This window comes from Coregonus lavaretus (assembly GCF_964263955.1).
Source record: "Coregonus lavaretus genome assembly, chromosome: 30".
NCBI classification, from domain to species: Eukaryota; Metazoa; Chordata; class Actinopteri; order Salmoniformes; family Salmonidae; genus Coregonus; species Coregonus lavaretus.
Window position 1 is genome coordinate 22,381,736 of NC_140017.1, and position 21,598 is coordinate 22,403,333.

General features: G+C 43.0%; 1 protein-coding gene across 1 annotated transcript; it reads right to left on the reverse strand.

The window, feature by feature from the left end:
- Window positions 1–4,299: 4,299 nt before the first annotated feature.
- LOC311106110 (septin-5-like) lies at window positions 4,300–20,938 on the reverse strand (the record flags this gene model as incomplete). Its single annotated transcript, XM_084148425.1, has 11 exons — window positions 4,300–5,348; window positions 7,292–7,391; window positions 7,609–7,771; window positions 8,473–8,569; window positions 9,081–9,182; window positions 9,500–9,617; window positions 10,360–10,494; window positions 11,521–11,644; window positions 11,747–11,930; window positions 14,013–14,387; window positions 20,705–20,938. The coding sequence occupies 11 exons, from the start codon at window positions 20,936–20,938 to the stop codon at window positions 5,280–5,282; spliced, it is 1,701 nt and encodes a 566-aa protein (XP_084004551.1). The 3' UTR covers window positions 4,300–5,279.
- Window positions 20,939–21,598: the final 660 nt, after the last annotated feature.

Sequence of the window (21,598 nt, forward strand, 5' to 3'; positions counted from 1 at the left end):
CGTCCTTGCTCGCACACGCTTTTTCAGTTCTGCCCACAAATGTTCTATAGGATTGAGGTCAGGGCTTTGTGATGGCCACTCCAATACCTTGACTTTGTTGTCCTTAAGCCATTATGCCACAACTTTGGAAGTATGCTTGGGGTCATTGTCCATTTGGAACCAAGCTTTAACTTCCCGACTGATGTCTTGAGATGTTGCTTCAATATATCCACATAATTTTCCTTCCTCATGATGCCATCTATTTTGTGTAGTGCACCAGTCCCTCCTGCAGCAAAGCACCCCCACAGCATGATGCTGCCACCCCCGTGCTTCACGGTTGGGATGGTGTTCTTCTGCTTGCAAGCACCCCCCTTTTCCTCCAAACATAACGATGGTCATTATGGCCAAACAGTTCTATTTTGGTTTCATCAGACCAGAGGACATTTCTCCAAAAAGTACGATCTTTGTCCCCATGTGCAGTTGCAAACCGTAGTCTGGCTTTTTTATGGCGGTTTTGGAGCAGTGGCTTCTTCCTTGCTGAGCGGCCTTTCAGGTTATGTCGATATAGGACTCGTTTTACTGTGGATATAGATACTTTTGTACCTGTTTCCTCCAGCATCTTCACAAGGTCCTTTGCAGTTGTTCTGGGATTGATTTGCACTTTTTGCACCAAAGTACGTTCATCTCTAGGAGACAGAACGCGTCTCCTTCCTGAGCGGTATTACGGCTGCGTGGTCCCATGGTGTTTATACTTGCATACTATTGTTTGTACAGATGAACGTGGTACCTTCAAGCGTTTTGAAATTGCTCCCAAGGATGAACCAGACTTGTGGAGGTCTACAATTTTTTTTCTGAGGTCTTGGCTGATTTATTTTGATTCTCCCATGATGTCAAGCAAAGAGGCACTGAGTTTGAAGGTAGTCCTTGAAATACATCCACAGGTACACCTCCAATTGACGCAAATGATGTCAATTAGCCTATCAGAAGCTTCTAAAGCCATGACATCATTTTCTGGAATTTTCCAAGCTGTTTAAAGGCACAGTCAACTTGGTGTATGTAAACTTCTGACCCACGGGAATTGTGATACAGTGAATTATAAGTGAAATAATCTGTCTGTAAACAATTGTTGGAAAAATTACTTGTCATGCACAAAGTAGATGTCTTAACCAACTTGCCAAAACTATAGTTTGTTAACAAGAAATTTGTGGTGGTTGAAAAACAAGTTTTAATGACTCCAACCTAAGTGTATGTAAACTTCTGACTTCAACTGTATGTACACATTCAAGAATGGATTTGGTGTATTTTAAAGATTTGTTGCCTGTTTTTGCATGTAGATTGGTGATTTGGGTTCATATGTAGATTTTTATGCTAGCTGTTTTCTGGGAGAAGTACAGTGGTGGTTTTCACTGACCTCTTTCCACAACATTGCTATTGTGCGTTTTCCCTATGGAGAAAGTTCTATATTGCCTGTACATTTTGGGCTGCGTTTAGATCGAATTGTCCATTATGTAAAAAGAGGAAAAACATTTAAATGCATAGAAGTGGAAAATGCTTAAGATACTTAAATCTTATTACATTTATAAAAACGTATTGCTTTGGTCAATTTCATGGATAACATTTTTAGGGTGTGTGAAGAATCGTGGTGCTCAATCAGCAACACTAAGTAAGAGTAGTAGACAAAGTCTAGATGTAGATCTTTCCTTTTTTATTATTGTATTACAATTCATTACATCCTTTCTCTTCCTCAATGACTTTATAAAGGCCCGGATTGAATCCGAGCACGCTTTGTCCACAATGCACATTTGAAAGGCAATGTTCCCTCGTTAGCAGAGCCCACATTCACGGTAAACGCTGCATATGTCGGCTCAATCGGAAAATACCTTTAATTGGCGCATTGTCCAAATCTGCGATCGGATTGAATCCCGGCCAAAGTTATTTATTAGATAAATATATTCCAAAAAGTAGTATGACAAAAAGGACAACATTCTTTCTTATAAAATAAAATATAATATATTTCACCCTTGTTCTGGTGTGCGATTTTGGACTGGGTCTCTGGGTGAATCGCTAAGATTTGATGGCCAGGAGGATAAACAAATATAATCATGGTCCAATGTTGCTTACAAAGAGAAATACAATCTGAAATAATATTTTATTCTAATTGAAATGTAAATTCTTAATTTTTCTTCCATATTCATATAATACAAATACAGTCCAAAACATATGTATCTTTATATCTCATGACTTGTTCCTTGTGAATGACCTCTGACATTTGCACCTGAGGAAAAATACAAATACAAACAAAACTATTCATCTTATTCATGACAAAAATTGTTTAAAGCCAAAATTCTTGGGGGGGAAACATGGGAGTGGAAAATACCTAAATGATAAGTAATTACAATCTTGCTTTGAGTGCATAGTATAACTACTATAACAAAACCATCCACTCAAACGTATCTACTTAATGTACTTCAAAAGAGTGGGTGCATACTTACTGTCCACAATCAACATCATCATCATGAAGTCTAAGGAAAAATATAACCCATGAATGAAGGCTTGCTATGTCAGACACCTCTATAACAGACACTATATATACACACAAACAATCAGGCATGTCACTGAGGCGACCCGGTCATTCTCTAACCCCTGACATCCGGCAGAAAAGGGCCTTGTCCTGTCTGCTTGGTCCCCAAGCCAGCGTCTCTTGGCTGGAACATAAGTAGCTCAAGGCTGCTCTTTTCTCCTTTTGGGTCGTGTTCAGTAGAGAGAAAAAAAAAGAAAGTTCAACGGGGAGTTACTGCCTGAACATGTCCATTCAGTCCGATCTCGGGTTTTGCACTGCGGCTTTTAAAGGCAATGTTCCCCACGTTCACGGAGATCCTATCACGTAAATGTGCATGTCAGCTCAATCCGAAATTGCCTTTAAAATCGCAATGCCTATAATCGGATTGAATCCCGGTCTAAGAACACACTTTTTTTTTTCCGCTGCAAAAAGTTTTAACACGACCCTGAACACAACCCTGGAGAGCTGCAAGTCAACAATATTCCAGAAAACTCTCAAACTATCATTACAGATATCAGAACTAAGTAGTGGGTTTCCTTTTTCAGTTAAATACAAGAACGAACAACCCAGGATTGAGCATGCTGGAACTGGAAGCGTGAAGGAAATGAATTAGCCCTATTAACACACTACCGTTCAAAAGTTTGGGGTCACTTGGAAATGTCCTTGTTTTTGAAAGAAAAGCAATTTTTGGCACGTTGTGTTTGCTAATCCAAGTTTATCATTTTAAATGGCTAATTGATCATTAGAAAACCCTTTTGCAATTATGTTAGCACAGCTGAAAACTGTTGTGCTGATTAAAGAAGCAATAAAACTGGCCTTCTTGAGACAAGTTGAGTATCTGGAGCATCAGCAATTGTGGGTTCGATTACAGGCTCAAAATGGCCAGAAACAAAGAACTTTCTTCTGACACTCGTCAGTCTATTCTTGTTCTGAGAATTGAAGGCTATTCCATGCGAGAAATTTCCAAGAAACTGAAGATCTCGTACAACGCTGTGTAATACTCCCTTCACAGAACCGTGCAAACTGGCTCTAACCAGAATAGAAAGAGGAGTGGGTGGCCCCGGTGCACAACTGAGCAAGAGGACAAATACATTAGTGTCTAGTTTGAGAAATAGACACCTCACAGGTCCTCAACTGGCAGCTTCATTAAATAGTACCCGCAAAACACCAGTCTCAATGTCAACAGTGAAGAGGCGACTCCAGGATGCTGACCTTCTAGGCAGAGTTGCAAAGAAAAAGCCATATCTCAGATTGGCCAATAAAAATAAAATATTAAAATGGGCAGTCTGAGATATGGCTTTTTCTTTGCAACTCTGCCTAGAAGGTCAGCATCCCGGAGTCGCCTCTTCAGCGTTGTACGAGATCTTCAGTTTCTTGGCAATTGCTTGCATGGAATAGCCTTCATTTCTCAGAACAAGAATAAATTGACGAGTTTCAGAAGAAAGTTATTTGTTTCTGGCCATTTTGAGCCTGTAATCGAACCCACAATTGCTGATGCTCCAGATACTCAACTAGTCTCAAGAAGGCCAGTTGTATTGCTTCTTTAATCAGCACAACAGTTTTCAGCTGTGCTAACATAATTGCAAAAGGGTTTTCTAATGATCAATTAGCCTTTTAAAATGATAAACTTGGATTAGCAAATACAACGTGCCATTGGAACACTGGACTGATGGTTGCTGATAATGGGCCTATGTAGATATTCCATTAAAAACCAGCTGTTTCCAGCTACAATAGCCATTTACAACATTAACAATGTCTACACTGTATTTCTGATCAATTTGATGTTATTTTAATGGACAACAAAATTGCTTTTCTTTAGAAAACAAGGACATTTCTAAGTGACCCCAAACTTTTGAACGATAGTGTACATTTGTCCAAAAACACACAACAGTACATCAGTAACATTTGTAAAAAATAAAATAAAAAATAAAAAAATTATTCATTCATTCCACGACAAGGAATTTCTCGCTATTCTGTGTAGCAATGCAAATCAAATAATTACAAGTGATAGATGCAATCCTGTAACAAACATGTTTACAAATGTAACATTGTAGTAAAAAAAATACAAATCTGGCAGGCCAACCTCCCTCACAACATACCTTGTCTAGGGTGGTTAAGACCACACATCTAAACTTGTTATGATATAAACTTTCAAACACCTAGCAGAGGGACAGGACAACACATGCGCTACAGTCTACCCCTTAACCAATGTCAGGGTTAGAGTTCACTAAGAAGAAACATCAAGGAACATTGAAGTATTAGCAACGAACTGGAAGGCAAAAAGTTCAAGACAAGACCACAGGTAAACTATGGGTGGAAGGCAGGCAGGCAGGCAGGCAGGACCCGGCCGTAAACCTGTAAGGACAAGCAGGTGGTTAGGTCGGTGCTGTCCGTCCCGGTGTTGTGCTCTAGCAATGGCGCTCGACAGGGGTGCCCTTTGTTACCGTCAGAGTTTCCACAACAGGTGTGGACTTCCATGCTGTTGGAAGAGGAGGAAACTTCTCACCACACCACCTCCTGTCTGTGAATGCCTCATGCCTGGTCTTGGATCAGTCTCTGATAGTGAGGGTAATTGACTAAATGAGGAGTGGTGGCTGTTGAGGTTGGATGGGCTGGAGTAGACAATGTTTGTGGACTGGAGTAGAGTAGAATGGTACTAGAGATGCCCACCCTAGTAGTGGAAAGAAGGGAAAGAAAGCCTGTATTTACAGAGGGATGGGGGTTCTAGTAGTAGCCTTGGTTAATAGGCCTCCTTCTGCGTGTGCATCTGTTCCTGGATCTTTGTTAGCATCTCTTGCATTCGCCGCAACTGTAGAGAGAAGAGAGGCCGCTGTCAGTCAAACACCCGCGACATGCAATACAAAACAAAAGACAACACAGAATGAAGCGGGGACTGGGGAAATGCTCACAGGCTTTAGAACTTCTCATACCAATGTTTTACTTCCATGTGAGTGCACCAATAACCAAGTGCTACCAATCATAACAAAGCCAGCTACGTGACAATCGATCAATAGGATTCCCCATACCAGTCTACTCTCACCAGACTATCAGATTGTTAAGTCATATTGATGGATTCCTAATGCTAAACACTACTTTCACATTTGCACAGATCTGATTGTCTCAGAACACTACAAAATGCTGAAGTAGTGATTGTCTACATTTCATGACTGCAATGTAGTTGGCCTGGAACGCAACCATTACTTCCACATGACTGCACCAATAACCAAGCCCTATCCAATTACAACCAAGCCAACAGTGCTGACAGACAACCGATCGATACGATTTGCCACCCCAGTCTATTCTGTCTTTAGACCATGTGACCCGATGATGATGGATGCGTGTGTGTTCATTCATGTATACAGTCCAGGTGGCCTGGAACCAGTGGTGGAAAAAGTACCCAATTGTCATACTATAGTAAAAGTATAGATACCTTAATAGAAAGTTCTTGTTAAGTGCGTGAATTGGACCATTTTCCTGTCCTGCTAAGTATTCCAAAATGTAATGAGTATTTTTGGGTGTCAGGTAAAATGTATGGAGTAAAAAGTACATTATTTTCTTTAGGAATGTAGTGAAGTAAAAGTAAAAGTAGTCAAAAATATAAATAGTAAAGTACAAAACTACTTAAGTAGTAATTTAAAGTATTTTTACTTAAGTACTTTACACCACTGCCTGGAACACGACCATTACTTCTACGTCACTGCACCAATGACCAAGCCCTATCCAATGACCATCAAGCCAGCAGATTGATACAATTTGCCACCCCATTCGCTCTGTCTAGTGACCATGTAAACGAGGCTGGTGACTGTGTGTGTGTTCAGTCAGGTATACACATTCATTTCTGTAATTACTACATGCAAAGCCTAATAATTCAATACTGTGATATGCAGTATGAGTGTGAAAGATATGGTGCCTGCAGACACTATTATTTGCCCTGCATCCCCCCAATCCTACACACATCAAAATAGGATGAAATTATGGTGACAGTTTTGTGTATCCAACGTTTTAATAATGGGAATTTTTTTTGGAAATAACAGAAAATAATGTCTTCTTTTTTTAATGGCTCATGTCATTCAGGGGGGAATCTAACTTGATTTTTGTGTAAATGATGCACTGATATCAATGGAAGATCTGCGCCAAAAGTCAAGTTGTGCACGTGGGTCTCAAGGTAGGCCTCGGCAACGGATTCCAAATCTCAGGTTAGGGCATTTTTGTTGAGGTAGTGTTAACCTTAAAGAACCTCATCAGCTTTTAATCATAAAATATATAAATAAATAATATAAATAAATAATTATATGAAATTGGCACCATGGTGCCTTCGGACAGGGACAAACTCAAACAGGGAGAAGAGAACCATACAAGGGCTTCTTTCCATCTACAACACTACTCTACCCAGGCAGCGCGACCTGGCATATTATATTCTACAGCCAGACCTGGGTTCAAATAGTATTTGAATATAAAACATTATTTGTACCCAGATCTAGTCTTCTCCTACATTCATGTGCACCCCAGGGCTGTGTGCTGTTGTAGGGGCGCTGTTTTAGGGGCCGACTGTCACCCCTAACCCCTTCCTCAGACCAGACCCCCATCACCCCACCTGACTGGGGTCTTCAGGGGCACCTGCATGTATGGATGGAATGTATATACTGTATGATTGACAGCCTGGAGGACTCAGGAGGCCTCAGGTTCAGTCCCTGGGTCTAGGCCCGGGTCAGAGTGGGGTTCTAGGGTTGGGTCTGAGTGTCGTCGTGGTACCTCTTCATCTTTCTCTCGGATCAGCTTCTCCGTCTCTGTGTCTGTGGTACTTGGTATCACAGGGATGGGGAAGTCTGTGCCACTCTCCCTGGTCAGTTTACTACAGGAGTAGAGTGGAGAAAGACAATATGATTCATAGTTTGTGGGTGTATATGTTGTTAGAGTTTGTGACTATATGTTAGTGTGAATTGTACTTGAGCTACATTATGTTTGTATAAGAGTAACAATACGTGCAGCATTAAGATACCTGATCCAAGCTATAAACAACACATGACAGTGTATGAGATCATGGTCTGTGTGAGTGTGTGTGTCCGTACTTGCGGTTGCGTTCCTTCACCACCATGCGGGTCATGCTCTGGATGCAGTGAGCCCTGTAGTTCTCATAGTGGGTCTCCCGTGTCACATCCTTCAGGTCCTGCATGTGTGTCCTCACCAACATGTTCCTTAGCTTCACAAAGTCACAGTGCGCAGAGTTCTCCACTGTCAAGAGTAACAGAGTGTGTGTTAGGTTAGGGCAGTGTTTCCCTAATCCTTCATGTCCACATCCCGGTTTAACCCTAAACCTAACCCTTCATGTCCACATCCCGGTTTAACCCTAAACCTAACCCTTCATGTCCACATCCCGGTTTAACCCTAAACCTAACCCTTCATGTCCACATCCCGGTTTAACCCTAAACCTTTCATGTCCACATCCCGGTTTAAACCTAAACCTAATCCTTCATGTCCACATCCCGGTTTAACCCTAAACCTAACCCTTCATGTCCACATCCCGGTTTAACCCTAAACCTAACCCTTCATGTCCACATCCCGGTTTAACCCTAAACCTAATCCTTCATGTCCACATCCCGGTTTAACCCTAAACCTAATCCTTCATGTCCACATCCCGGTTCAACCCTAACCCTAGCTTCATGTCCACACCCCGTTTCACCCCCAACCCTAACCCTAGCCTCAACCCTAGCTTCATGTCCACATCCCGATTCATCCCTAACCCCTAGCCCCAACCCTAACCCTAGCCATAGCTTCATGTCTACATCTCAGTTCAACCTTAACCTCAACCTCAACTATAACCCTAGCTTCATGTCCACATCCCAGTTCAATCCTAACCCTAGCTCCAGCCTCAACCCTAACGTAATAAGACCCCGACACACAATAACTAAATAATAATGGTGTAACAGGGTTACCTTCCACGATGCCCCAGGGGTAGAGACGACCCCGGACCCTCTTCCCTTTGGCCTCCACGACTGTGTTGCTGCCGATCACTGCAAACGGTATACTGTCCTGGAAGCGGGAGACAGGGGTAGGGAGAGAGAGCAAGAGAGGTGAATATGAATTAAGTGAATAAAGTACAAAGAGGGGGGAATATATCTGTGGTTACGATGAGGTAATGCAGTCAGTGGAAAATGCTGCAATGCAGATCTACCCATTTCTCCATCTCTCTCTCTCTCTCCCCCTACTTGGAATGGACAGAGCACACTGTCAGGGCACATGAGGTCACAGACACGGCTCTATGAGGGGGAGAGGCTGAGACACCATTCTGGCCTGTCCTGGCTGCACAGCCACAGCCTGCCCTCTAATGCACCGGTGCACACAGAGATCAATAGGATTCACAAACAGATGACTTTTCAAGGCTGTGTGCTCAATAATAACATGGTTACGGACATCATCTGTAATCTGGGCTTCCTATCCCAGCATTTCTGTATTGCAGACAGGTTGTTTATGATGACCAGTGTCCTTTATGTTGCTATACTTCCTCAACTAGTGATGTGAGGTTTGGATAAATGTGGTTCACCTTGAGCTCCTGATCCTGCTGTTTGAAGTCCTCATCCTCATCAGAGTCACAGTCTGGGAACTGGTAGATCTTAATCCCAAACTGCTGGATCTCCTCTCGGATCTACAGGAAGATGGAGGGAGGGACAGAGAGAAGAAGATGGAGGGAGGGAGGGAGGGAGGGAGGGAGGGAGGGAGGGAGGGAGGGAAGGAAGGAAGGAAGAGGAGAACATTAAACTACTGTTTAGAATCCTGTGATTGAGGACGGACAAACAAGAAGATCAAGGAGCAAAAACAAATCCATCAAAACGGTCACCTGGAAATAAAAATGTTTTAGAAATTTGCTGACACCAATGTCCCCTGTCCATTTCTTATTTGTACAGAGCCATGGTATTCAGACAAGCAGACACAGATGGAAAAGCGAGTTAGAGTGTGGCTTGCCTTGAATTTCTTTTTCTTGACCTCGGTGGGTGTGAGTGTATCTGCCTTTGCCAGGATTGGCACAATGTTGACCTTCTCATGAAGGGCCTTCATAAACTCCACATCCAGAGGCCTCAGACTGAGACAGATACAAGACATGACATACATTTTTAGTAATTTTGCAGACTAAATGACCAGAGCAACTTACAATTAAGGACAACAAGTCAACACTGAGAAAACAACCAAAACACATTGTATATGTGGAAACATGGGCATAGACAACAACACTGACAAAACTTGGATATGGTTAAGAGATAAAGGGATCATTATGGTAATCCAAATTAAGGTAATCTTCATAAAACCATATTTTCAAGGATAGTAGTAGTATCTAATATTGGTCAGCAGAGGGAGTTATCTTCTCATTACAGGTTTGCAGCAGTGCTTCAGCACTAATGACGGTGCTCAAGATTTCTCCTTTCAATGAACACAGCGGCGTGAAACAGACCGTAAACTCAGACAAAAGTACCGCATCAGCATTTACCCCAACGATTGTACAGAAAGTTTAGTTCTGCAGCATCTGCCCCGCAAAATGGATAGAACGTTTAGCACTTCACCAGATGCAGATTTCCCTGGAGGCAGCAGAGCAGGGTAGTTCTAGATTCCAGGGAAACCCAATGCATTTAGAATGCATGGAACATGGTGCAAACCAACATGGTGCATAGTGGAAACCCTCTCGGTGGTAGTGAAGGAAGGAAGGTAGAAGGGGAAAAGAAACTATTCTAAGAGTATTGAGACAGCCAATATGTCTGTCTATCTCCATAGAAGAAAGGATTCCATTTAAAGAGTATTGAGACAGAGATTACATGTCGTAGCTGACGTACCCGTGTCCGAAGGGAGAGATGAAGTAGAGGCAGCAGTGGACTCTGTTATCCTGGATGTTCTTCCTGTTCAGTCCACTCTCGTCCCTGAAGTACTGCTCAAACTGCTGGTCGATGTAGTCCGCCACTGACTTCCAGCTAGGGCGGTGGGGGAGACACAGAGACACACCAGCACTGAGGCAATACTGCAGAGACAGCCACCCTACAACTAACCATACCAACCCTAACCCACTGACTTCCAGCTAGGGCGGTGGGGGAGACACAGAGACACACCAGCACTGAGGCAATACTGCAGAGACAGCCACCCTACAACTAACCATACCAACCCTAACCCACTGAATTCCAGCTAGGGCGGTGGGGGAGACACAGAGACACACCAGCACTGAGGCAATACTGCAGAGACAGCCACCCTACAACTAACCATACCAACCCTAACCCACTGACTTCCAGCTAGGGCGGTGGGAGAGACACAGAGACATCAGTACTGAGGCAAGGCAGACAGTCATTCCCCTACTGTATTTTTATTTATTTATTTTATTTCACCAGGTAAGCCAGTTGAGAACAAGTTCTCATTTACAACTGCGACCTGGCCAAGATAAAGCAAAGCAGTGCGATAAAAACAACAACACAGAGTTACATATGGGGTAAAACAAAACAAAGTCAAAAATACAACAGAAAATATATATACAGTGTGTGCAAATGTAGCAAGTTATGGAGGTAAGGCAATAAATAGGCTAGTGCAAAATAATTACAATTAGTATTAACACTGGAATGATAGATGTGCAAGAGATGATATGCAAATACAGATACTGGGGTGCAAATGAGCAAAAATAAATAACAATATAGGGATGAGGTAGTTGGGTGGGCTAATTTCAGATGGGCTGTGTACAGGTATACTGAGCTATACTGCAACTGTACCTCAAACTGCTTCATGCAACAATACAAAGCCTAATTGCAATAAAAATTTGACGAAGGCATTATACCTGGGCTGTTATCATAAAAATCATGACTACTGTATTGAAGACTACCTCTTATATCCAAAGGTTAAGATCAACTCAATACCTTGAACTTACTCAGCTCTGCCTTAGGATCATAAGAGTTTAGTCATTTCATGTGTTTTCCTGACATCAAAGAAGAGTCCTATGAAGGATGTTTGACATATACCATTCAGTGTTATTGACAGCGTCTCCAAAGCCAGGGGTGTCTACGATGGTGAGCTTCAGCTTGACGCCCTTCTCCTCAATGTCCACTGTGTGTTTAGTTATCTCCACTGTCTGAGTTATCCGCTCTGGGGTTAAAACACACACATTTCCTCAGCAGCTGGCCATTTATATAATTAATTCATTAATTAATTTATTCAGAAGATGAGACACAAAAATGGCCGCCTCACCCTCAGCATTGAGTAGCTTCCTGTCCTTGTAGAGGTCTGTGAGGAAGAGGCTGTTGACCAGGGTGGACTTCCCCAGACCAGACTCCCCTGCTACCATCAGGGTGAAGTCAAAGCCCTTCTTGACAGACTTACGGTGCACCTGGTTTGGCAGTGTGGCAAAGCCCACGTATTCCTTGTCTTGGTCCTGAGAAAGCAGGAGAAACACAGAGACGCCATTTTAAACACATTGCTGAATTCTGGTGGCGGAACATCTGCGAGTTACAGTAAATAATTCCCAATAAAAAGGTAACACCTCCCACACATACAGTTGAAGTCGGAAGTTTACATACACCTTAGCCAAATACATTTAAACTCAGTTTTTCACAATTCCTGACATTAAAAATTCCCTGTCTTAGGTCAGTTAGGATCACCACTTTATTTTAAGAATGTGAAATGTCAGAATAATAGTAGAGATAATTATTTATTTCAGCTTTTATTTATTTCATCACATTCCCAGTGGGTCAGAAGTTTACATACACTCAATTAGTATTTGGTAGCATTGCCTTTAAATTGTTTAACTTGGGTCAAACGTTTCGGGTAGCCTTCCACAAGCTTCCCACAATAAGTTGGGTGAATTTTGGCCCATTCCTCCTGACAGAGCTGGTGTAACTGAGTCAGGTTTGTAGGCCTCCTTGCTCGCACACGCTTTTTCAGTTCTGCCCACAAATGTTCTATAGGATTGAGGTCAGGGCTTGTGATGGCCACTCCAATACCTTGACTTTGTTGTCCTTAAGCCATTTTGCCACAACTTTGGAAGTATGCTTGGGGTCATTGTCCATTTGGAAGACCCATTTGCGACCAAACTTTAACTTCCTGACTGATGTCTTGAGATGTTGCTTCAATATATCCACATAATTGTCCTTCCTCATGATGCCATCTATTTTGTGAAGTGCACCAGTCCCTACTGCAGCAAAGCACCCCCACAGCATGATGCTTCCACCCCGTGCTTCACGGTTGGGATGGTGTTCTTCTGCTTGGAAGCACCCCCCTTTTTCCCTCCAAACATAACGATGGTCATTATGACCAAACAGTTATATTTTTGTTTCATCAGACCAGAGGACATTTCTCCAAAAAGTACGATCTTTGTCCCCATGTGCAGTTGCAAACGGTAGTCTGGCTTTTTTATGGCAGTTTTGGAGCAGTGGCTTCTTCCTTGCTGAGAGGCCTTTCAGGTTATGTCGATATAGGACTTGTTTTACTGTGGATGTATATACTGTTGTACCTGTTTCCTCCATCATCTTCACAAGGTCCTTTGCTGTTGTTCTGGGATTGATTTGCACTTTTCGCACCAAAGTACGTTCATCTCTAGGAGACAGAATGTGTCTCCTTCCTGAGCGGTATGACGGCTGCGTGGTCCCATGGTGTTTATACTTGCGTACTATTGTTTGTACAGATGACCGTGGTACCTTCAGGCATTTGGAAATTGCTACCAAGGATGAACCAGACTTGGAGGTCTACAATGTTTTCTGAGGTCTTGGCTGATTTCTTTTGATTTTCCCATGATGTCAAGCAAAGAGGCACTGAGTTGGAAGGTAGGCCTTGAAATACATCCACAGGTACACCTCCAATTGACTAAAATGATGTCAATTAGCCTATCAGAAGCTTCTAAAGCCATGACATCATTTTCTGGAATTTTCCAAGCTGTTTAAAGGCACAGTCAACTTAGTGTATGTAAACTTCTGACCCACTGGAATTGTGATACAGTGAATTATAAGTGAAGTAATCTGTCTGTAAACAATTGTTGGAAAAATTACTTGTGTTATGCACAAAGTAGATGTCCTAACCGACCTGCCATAACTATAGTTTGTTAACAAGAAATGTGTGGAGTGGTTCAAAAACTAGTTTTAATGACTCCAACCTAAGTGTATCTAAACTTCCGACTTCAACTGTAAATACGTCTTTCAAACCTAAAGCCATTTCAACAGATGTAGGATATTGAATGAAGCCATTGTCAACACATCAGAACACACTACCATCTTTGACCAACATCAGTTTCAAAGCGAAAGCCACAAACTGAGTCATCGGCCAGACACACAACCAAAGTTCCCAACAGACACACAACCAAAGTTCTAAACATCACTGGAAATGGCCTGAACCTGCTGCTAGTGCTGCTCTGAGGCTAAAGCACAGACTCTTTGGACAAGAGAGGTGATAACCCAACCCATGTTGCCCATAGTGTTGCCTCTGGTCTCTACACCCTACACGGTCCCCCTGGCCTGAAGTTTACCTGTGGAAAGTCATAGGGGTCAAAGCGGCCCCAGGGGCTCTTGGGCCTGGTGGGACTGAGGGGAGACTGCATGTCATAGTGATCCACCATCCCACCTCCACCCAGCTGCAGCCTCCCTATGTCCTGGTTGTCTGACTGGGCCCTGCCACCCGCCGTGGGGGGGCGCAAAAAGGTGGGGGTCCCAGAGGTGGGCATCCCGGGGGTGTTGGGGGGGCTGTCGCCCCCCTCCGCCTCCCTGTCCACCGGGTCGGGGCTGTGCTCATAGCCGGGCGGAGGCTGGTGGGGGTGTGGGTGGCCCCCGTTGTGGTGGGGGTCTTGTTGCATGATGTTCTCCAACTCAGAGTCTTCAGAGTCATCCTTGGAATGGCTTGAGTGCTAAGGGCAGGGGGGGGGGAGGTGGGGGGGGGGCAGGGAACGGTACGGGTGGGTGTTTTCCGGGTGGGTGGGAGAGGTGATGCGGAGAAGAGTGGACGGACGGGAGTAAAGGTTGGAGCAGGAGGGAGGTTAATATATATCGGAAGGAAAACAAGGAGCGAAGGTAACAGGGGCAACATAAGAATCAACAGGAAAGAAAGAAGAAAATGCAGAGTGGTTATAGACACTGAATGTGTTGATGGAGAGAAACAACCTAAGAAATAATTAGTATAAGTGCAAGGTAGGCCTAGTTCTCTAGGGGTTAGAGAAGATTCACTCGAAGAAACAGCGAGGAAACAAGATATTGACTGACTGATTCACTAGAGAGACCACCAGAGAAGCTACAAGGTTAACAATGTAAGAGGGGAGGGTAAATATTTGTGCTGATGGGAGGAATGCCGATATCAAATGCAGAGGAAGAAGAGATCTGTGATGGCCGTTAAACTAATAACAACCACAGCCTCCGATTCTGATGCAAGAGAACACACTCACTCTGTTCAATACTATAGAGTGCCAAAAATATAACCTATATGTTAAAGGGTCCTCCGCTAGAGTAGATAACTCATCATCATTTGAGTATTAGTATTTTATTAGGATCCCCATTAGCTGTTGCTGAAGCAGCAGCTACATTTCCTGGGGTCCACACAAAACACGACATAATACAGAACATTAATAGACAAGAACAGCTCAAGGACAGAACTACATACAGTGGGGAAAAAAAGTATTTAGTCAGCCACCAATTGTGCAAGTTCTCCCACTTAAAAAGATGAGGCCTGTAATTTTCATCATAGGTACACGTCAACTATGACAGACAACTTGAGAATTTTTTTTCCAGAAAATCACATTGTAGGATTTTTCATGAATTTATTTACAAATTATGGTGGAAAATAAGTATTTGGTCACCTACAAACAAGCAACATTTCTGGCTCTCACAGACCTGTAACTTCTTCTTTAAGAGGCTCCTCTGTCCTCCACTCATTACCTGTATTAATGGCACCTGTTTGAACTTGTTATCAGTATAAAAGACACCTGTCCACAACCTCAAACAGTCACACTCCAAACTCCACTATGGCCAAGACCAAAGAGCTGTCAAAGGACACCAGAAACAAAATTGTAGACCTGCACCAGGCTGGGAAGACTGAATCTGCAATAGGTAAGCAGCTTGGTTTGAAGAAATCAACTGTGGGAGCAATTATTAGGAAATGGAAGACATACAAGACCACTGATAATCTCCCTCGATCTGGGGCTCCACGCAAGATCTCACCCCATGGGGTCAAAATGATCACAAGAACGGTGAGCAAAAATCCCAGAACCACACGGGGGGACCTAGTGAATGACCTGCAGAGAGCTGGGACCAAAGTAACAAAGCCTACCATCAGTAACACACTACGCTGCCAGGGACTCAAATCCTGCAGTGCCAGACGTGTCCCCCTGCTTAAGCCAGTACATGTCCAGGCCCGTCTGAAGTTTGCTAGAGTGCATTTGGATGATCCAGAAGAGGATTGGGAGAATGTCATATGGTCAGATGAAACCAAAATTTAACTTTTTGGTAAAAACTCAACTCGTCGTGTTTGGAGGACAAAGAATGCTGAGTTGCATCCAAAGAACACCATACCTACTGTGAAGCATGGGGGTGAAAACATCATGCTTTGGGGCTGTTTTTCTGCAAAGGGACCAGGACGACTGATCCGTGTAAAGGAAAGAATGAATGGGGCCATGTATCGTGAGATTTTGAGTGAAAACCTCCTTCCATCATCAAGGGCATTGAAGATGAAACGTGGCTGGGTCTTTCAGCATGACAATGATCCCAAACACACCGCCCGGGCAACGAAGGAGTGGCTTCGTAAGAAGCATTTCAAGGTCCTGGAGTGGCCTAGCCAGTCTCCAGATCTCAACCCCATAGAAAATCTTTGGAGGGAGTTGAAAGTCTGTGTTGCCCAGCGACAGCTTCAAAACATCACTGCTCTAGAGGAGATCTGCATGGAGGAATGGGCCAAAACACCAGCAACAGTGTGTGAAAACCTTGTGAAGACTTACAGAAAACGTTTGACCTGTGTCATTGCCAACAAAGGGTATATAACAAAGTATTGAGAAACTTTTGTTATTGACCAAATACTTATTTTCCACCATAATTTGCAAATAAATTCATAAAAAATCCTACAATGTGATTTTCTGGATTTTTTTCCCTCATTTTGTCTGTCATAGTTGACGTGTACCTATGATGATAATTACAGGCCTCTGTCATCTTTTTAAGTGGGAGAACTTGCACAATTGGTGGCTGACTAAATACTTTTTTTCCCCACTGTAATTGAAATGACCATCCTGAACTTCCAGGAAATGGGAGGATATATCTTGTTTAAAAGTGTAGTGCCGTGGCTGCTGGCTCAAAAGATTCTCCCTGCTCAGCAGATTCAGCCTTGGTATGGTAGACTCTGGAGTCTGGGTGGCACCCTATTCCCTATGGGCCCTGGTCAAAAGTAATGCACTATATAGGGAATAGGGTGCCATTTGGGACGCAAGCTGGGACATCACAATTCAATAGAAGGTACGGTACTGTAGCCACGTGGATGATAAAGAGTGGAGGAAACTGTTTAATAGGTTACATCAGAAGTTACACCACACCAGAAGGACAGGAGACACTGCCAGATTGCACAGATGACTCCAGACTGCACAGATAATAGAAAAATGCCATGACACCACATCTGGGTCGCATTTGTGTGCGCTTCTCTCTCCACAACAAAATATGATTTGAGTTGATAGAGTAGAGCTAAAGCAAATTGACCTCTAAATGATGAATGAACCCTCTTGATTACTAGATGACTACTCAAATGAATTGCTGCTGTATATGGTGTCATACAGCTTCAAACACAAACATTCATGAACACACACTTTGTTATGACATCAACAAGGACTCAAACATGACATCAAACATCAGGCGTTTGGACATTTCTCCCAAGGATGAACCAGACTTGTGGAGATCTACATCATTTTCTGGAATTTTCCAAGCTGTTTAAAGGCACAGTTAACTTAATGTATGTAATCTTCTGACCCACTGGAATTGTGACACAGTGAATTATAAGTGAAATAATCTGTCTGTAAACAATTGTTGTAAAAATTACTTGTGTCATGCACAAAGTAGATGTCCTAACCGACTTGCCAAAACTATAGTTTGTTAACAAGAAATTTGTGGAGTGGTTGAAAAACAAGTTAATGACTGTATTCTATACTATCTATTGCATCTTAGCCTATGCCGCTCTGACAATGACATTGCTCATCCATATATTTATATATTCTTATTCCATTCCTTAACTTAGATGTGTGTATTAGATATTTGTTGTGGAACTGTTAGATATTACTTGCTAGATATTACTGCACTGTCGGAACTAGAAGCACAAGCATTTCGCTACACTCGCAATAACATCTGCTAACCATGTGTATGTGACCAATACATTTGATTTGATCTATTCATATGGGTGTGTCACTCTCAACACATACTGGTAGACAGAGGAAACTTGATTAAAACCTATTGGTTTTAAACATGTCAACTCAAATGTCATTTACACAATGACTGATCAATTTGTGGTGATTAGTAACAGCACTCTCATTTTCAAATCTACCTTAACCTGTCAATCACAACTACATGCTATTTTATTTTTGTCCCTTCTCTGCCTTTTCCCGAACCACAAGAGTAAACCATCTACAGTGAGGGAAAAAAGGATTTGATCCCCTGCTGATTTTGTACGTTTGCCCACTGACAAAGACATGATCAGTCTATAATTTTAATGGTAGGTTTATTTGAACAGTGAGAGACAGAATAACAACAAAAAAATCCAGAAAAACGTATGTCAAAAATGTTATAAATTGATTTGCATTTTAATGAGGGAAATAAGTATTTGACCCCTCTGCAAAACATGACTTAGTACTTGGTGGCAAAACCCTTGTTGGCAATCACAGAGGTCAGACGTTTCTTGTAGTTGGCCACCAGGTTTGCACACATCTCAGGAGGGAAGGAGGTTCTCACCCAAGATTTGACGGTACATGGCCCCGTCCATCGTCCCTTTGATGCGGTGAAGTTGTCCTGTCCCCTTAGCAGAAAAATACCCCCAAAGCATAATGTTTCCTTCTCCATGTTTGACGGTGGGGATGGTGTTCTTGGGGTCATAGGCAGCATTCCTCCTCCTCCAAACACGGCGAGTTGAGTTGATGCCAAAGAGCATTTTGGTCTCATCTGACCACAACACTTTCACCCAGTTCTCCTCTGAATCATTCAGATGTTCATTGGAAAACTTCAGGCGGGCCTGTATATGTGCTTTCTTGAGCAGGGGGACCTTGCGGGCGCTGCATGATTTCAGTCCTTCACGGCGTAGTGTGTTACCAATTATTTTCTTGGTGATTATGGTCCCAGCTGCCTTGAGATCATTGACAAGATCCTCCCGTGTAGTTCTGGGCTGATTCTTCACCGTTCTCATGATCATTGCAACTCCACGAGGTGAGATCTTGCATGGAGCCCCAGGCTGAGGGAGATTGACAGTTATTTTGTGTTTCTTCCATTTGCGAATAATTGCACCAACTGTTGTCACCTTCTCACCAAGCTGCTTGGCGATGGTCTTGTAGCCCATTCCAGCCTTGTGTAGGTCTACAATCTTGTCCCTGACATCCTTGGAGAGCTCTTTGGTCTTGGCCATGGTGGAAAGTTTGGAATCTGATTGATTGATTGCTTCTGTGGACAGGTGTCTTTTATACAGGTAACAAGCTGAAATTAGGAGCACTCCCTTTAAGAGTGTGCTCCTAATCTCAACTCGTTACCTGTATAAAAGACACCTGGGAGCCAGAAATCTTTCTGATTGAGAGGGGGTCAAAAACGTATTTCCCTCATTAAAATGCAAATCAATTTATAACATTTTTGACATATGTTTTTCTGGATTTTTTTGTTGTTATTCTGTCTCTCACTGTTCAAATAAATATACCATTAAAATTATAGACTGATCATTTCTTTGTCAGTGGGCAAACGTACAAAATCAGCAGGGGATCAAATACTTTTTTCCCTCACTGTGCCTTACCTGATGACAACACCTACAATTCATGAGACCAACAAAGGCAGAGCCCTTTTGTGTAGCTAGACCTGTAAAGGGATATCCCTCCCTGCAGTTCTCAGACTAGAGACTAGTGTTCCATCCCAAATGGCACCCTATTCCCCATGGGCCCTGGTCAAAAGCAGTACACTATATTAAGAATAGGATGCCATTTGAGATGCAGATTGGTGCTCATGTCCTTAGGGCTGATGCTGAAGTTACCATAGCCATGCATGCCCTCCGTACCCCAGTTTGTGCAAAGAATCCCCAGCCTGCTCCACTATGAATATTACAGTGGTATTGAGAGGGCTAGGAGGCTATTTTACATTTACATTTTAGTCTTTTAGCCGACGCTCTTATCCAGAGCGACTTAGCTCTAGGGAAACCATAGCAATGAGAGTAAACTGGCGTTATCGGTCCATATCTCTCCTCAATAGAGCAGACACAGTCATGATACCTTGCTGTTCTTCCAGGTTTCAGCTCTGTGAACAGACACACAACAAGCCTTTCTTTGGATCAGTAGTAAACAACTCTGAACTTCTAACTGGTTCCAACAGGAACTAGTAAACTAGAAAGTAAACAGGCCTCCTGTAGCTCAGTTGGTAGAGCATGGCGCTTGCAACGCCAGGGTTGTGGGTTCGATTCCCCACGGGGGGCCAGTATGAAAAATGTATGCACTCACTAACTGTAAGTCGCTCTGGATAAGAGCGTCTGCTAAATGACTAAAATGTAAATGTAAATGAACTACAAAGGGGTCTAAAGCATGTGGACAATTAACTTAACATTTTCAAGTACATTGTTGCCAGTCCTTGGTATGTATGAATCTTAGATTGTCCTTCCACATGGTTCTCAGGATAATAGGAGATTATCCCTGCATGCCAACAGAGGGTTGATTGTGGTTACACTGTACATATGGAGCGCAGCAGTATGAATCCTCCTGCCACAACAACGTCACTGTGTTGTGTGTGAGACTCAGCAGGGGATTGGGCTTGGGGGGAGACCTATACAAATATGTCAAATACTTAAAAGTATTTGATGTGCACTTCATATAGCTTGGAATTTGGAACTTTTTGGACTATTCCATTTGTTCCATTCATTGTGTCAGTCCAACTAAATCGAGCACAGCAGCTCAAATATTTGGAAAGTATTTGGCATATTCTTTGACCCAGATCTGGTCTGACCCAGATCTGGTCTGGTCACTGGTACCTGTTCGGCCTCATGGTGGTGGTCCCTGGTGTGGCCAGGGGATGGCGGTGGGGAGTCCAGGTCATCTGATGATGAGTGAGCCTCATGGTCACTGTCCTCCATTGCTACTGGGGCTACAGTGCACTCTGCCATCTCCAACCAGGAAGGAACGTGCATTTGGAGTGGAAAGTGGTGGGGCAAGGAGCAGGGCCAACAGGGAAGTAAGAATTGGAAGGACCAATCAGAACAAAGCATGGGGAATGGTGATGGATGGAGTGGAAAGGTAGGTTGGCGTGACAACAGGATAGCGTTGCGTGATGGCGTTTTTGTAGAACAGACCAGTACAAAAGGGTTGAAAGAAAAACAAAACAAAAATTAAAAAATCATGAAATGATTAAATAAACTCAAATTAAAAGAACTATGAGTGAGTAGTGACACACACAGACGTATGGATCCAGACATAGGAAATGACATGGCTGTTGGATGCCTGAGCAAGCAACATGGCTGTCCACTGGAGTAGCCCACAGGGTGATTGAGTTGTATTCAGAGTGGTGCGTGGAAAGAATTGTTTCAGCAATGTCCAGAAATAATGTTGGTATGGGCAGGGATCTATTCCGTCTGGCCATTCCACTCCAGCAGCACTCACAGCCTAATGTTGTTTATTTGTCCAGCTGCACTTAGTTTAACTGATTCTGATATCTTCCCATTCAGTGGGTCTAACAATGCACTGTTACTGAAGCAGATGAGATTAACTGATCTGGCTGCAGTTGCATCATGTAGAGAGTTGAAATGTCTTTACTGAAAATAAAAACAAAAGTACACACATATACTAACACTCAGATCTCAGAGTTCAGAGCAAGGCATTGCAAGGTTCTTCTAAGAGATAGTATCAGTGTTCTCCCAACAAGTTTTTCC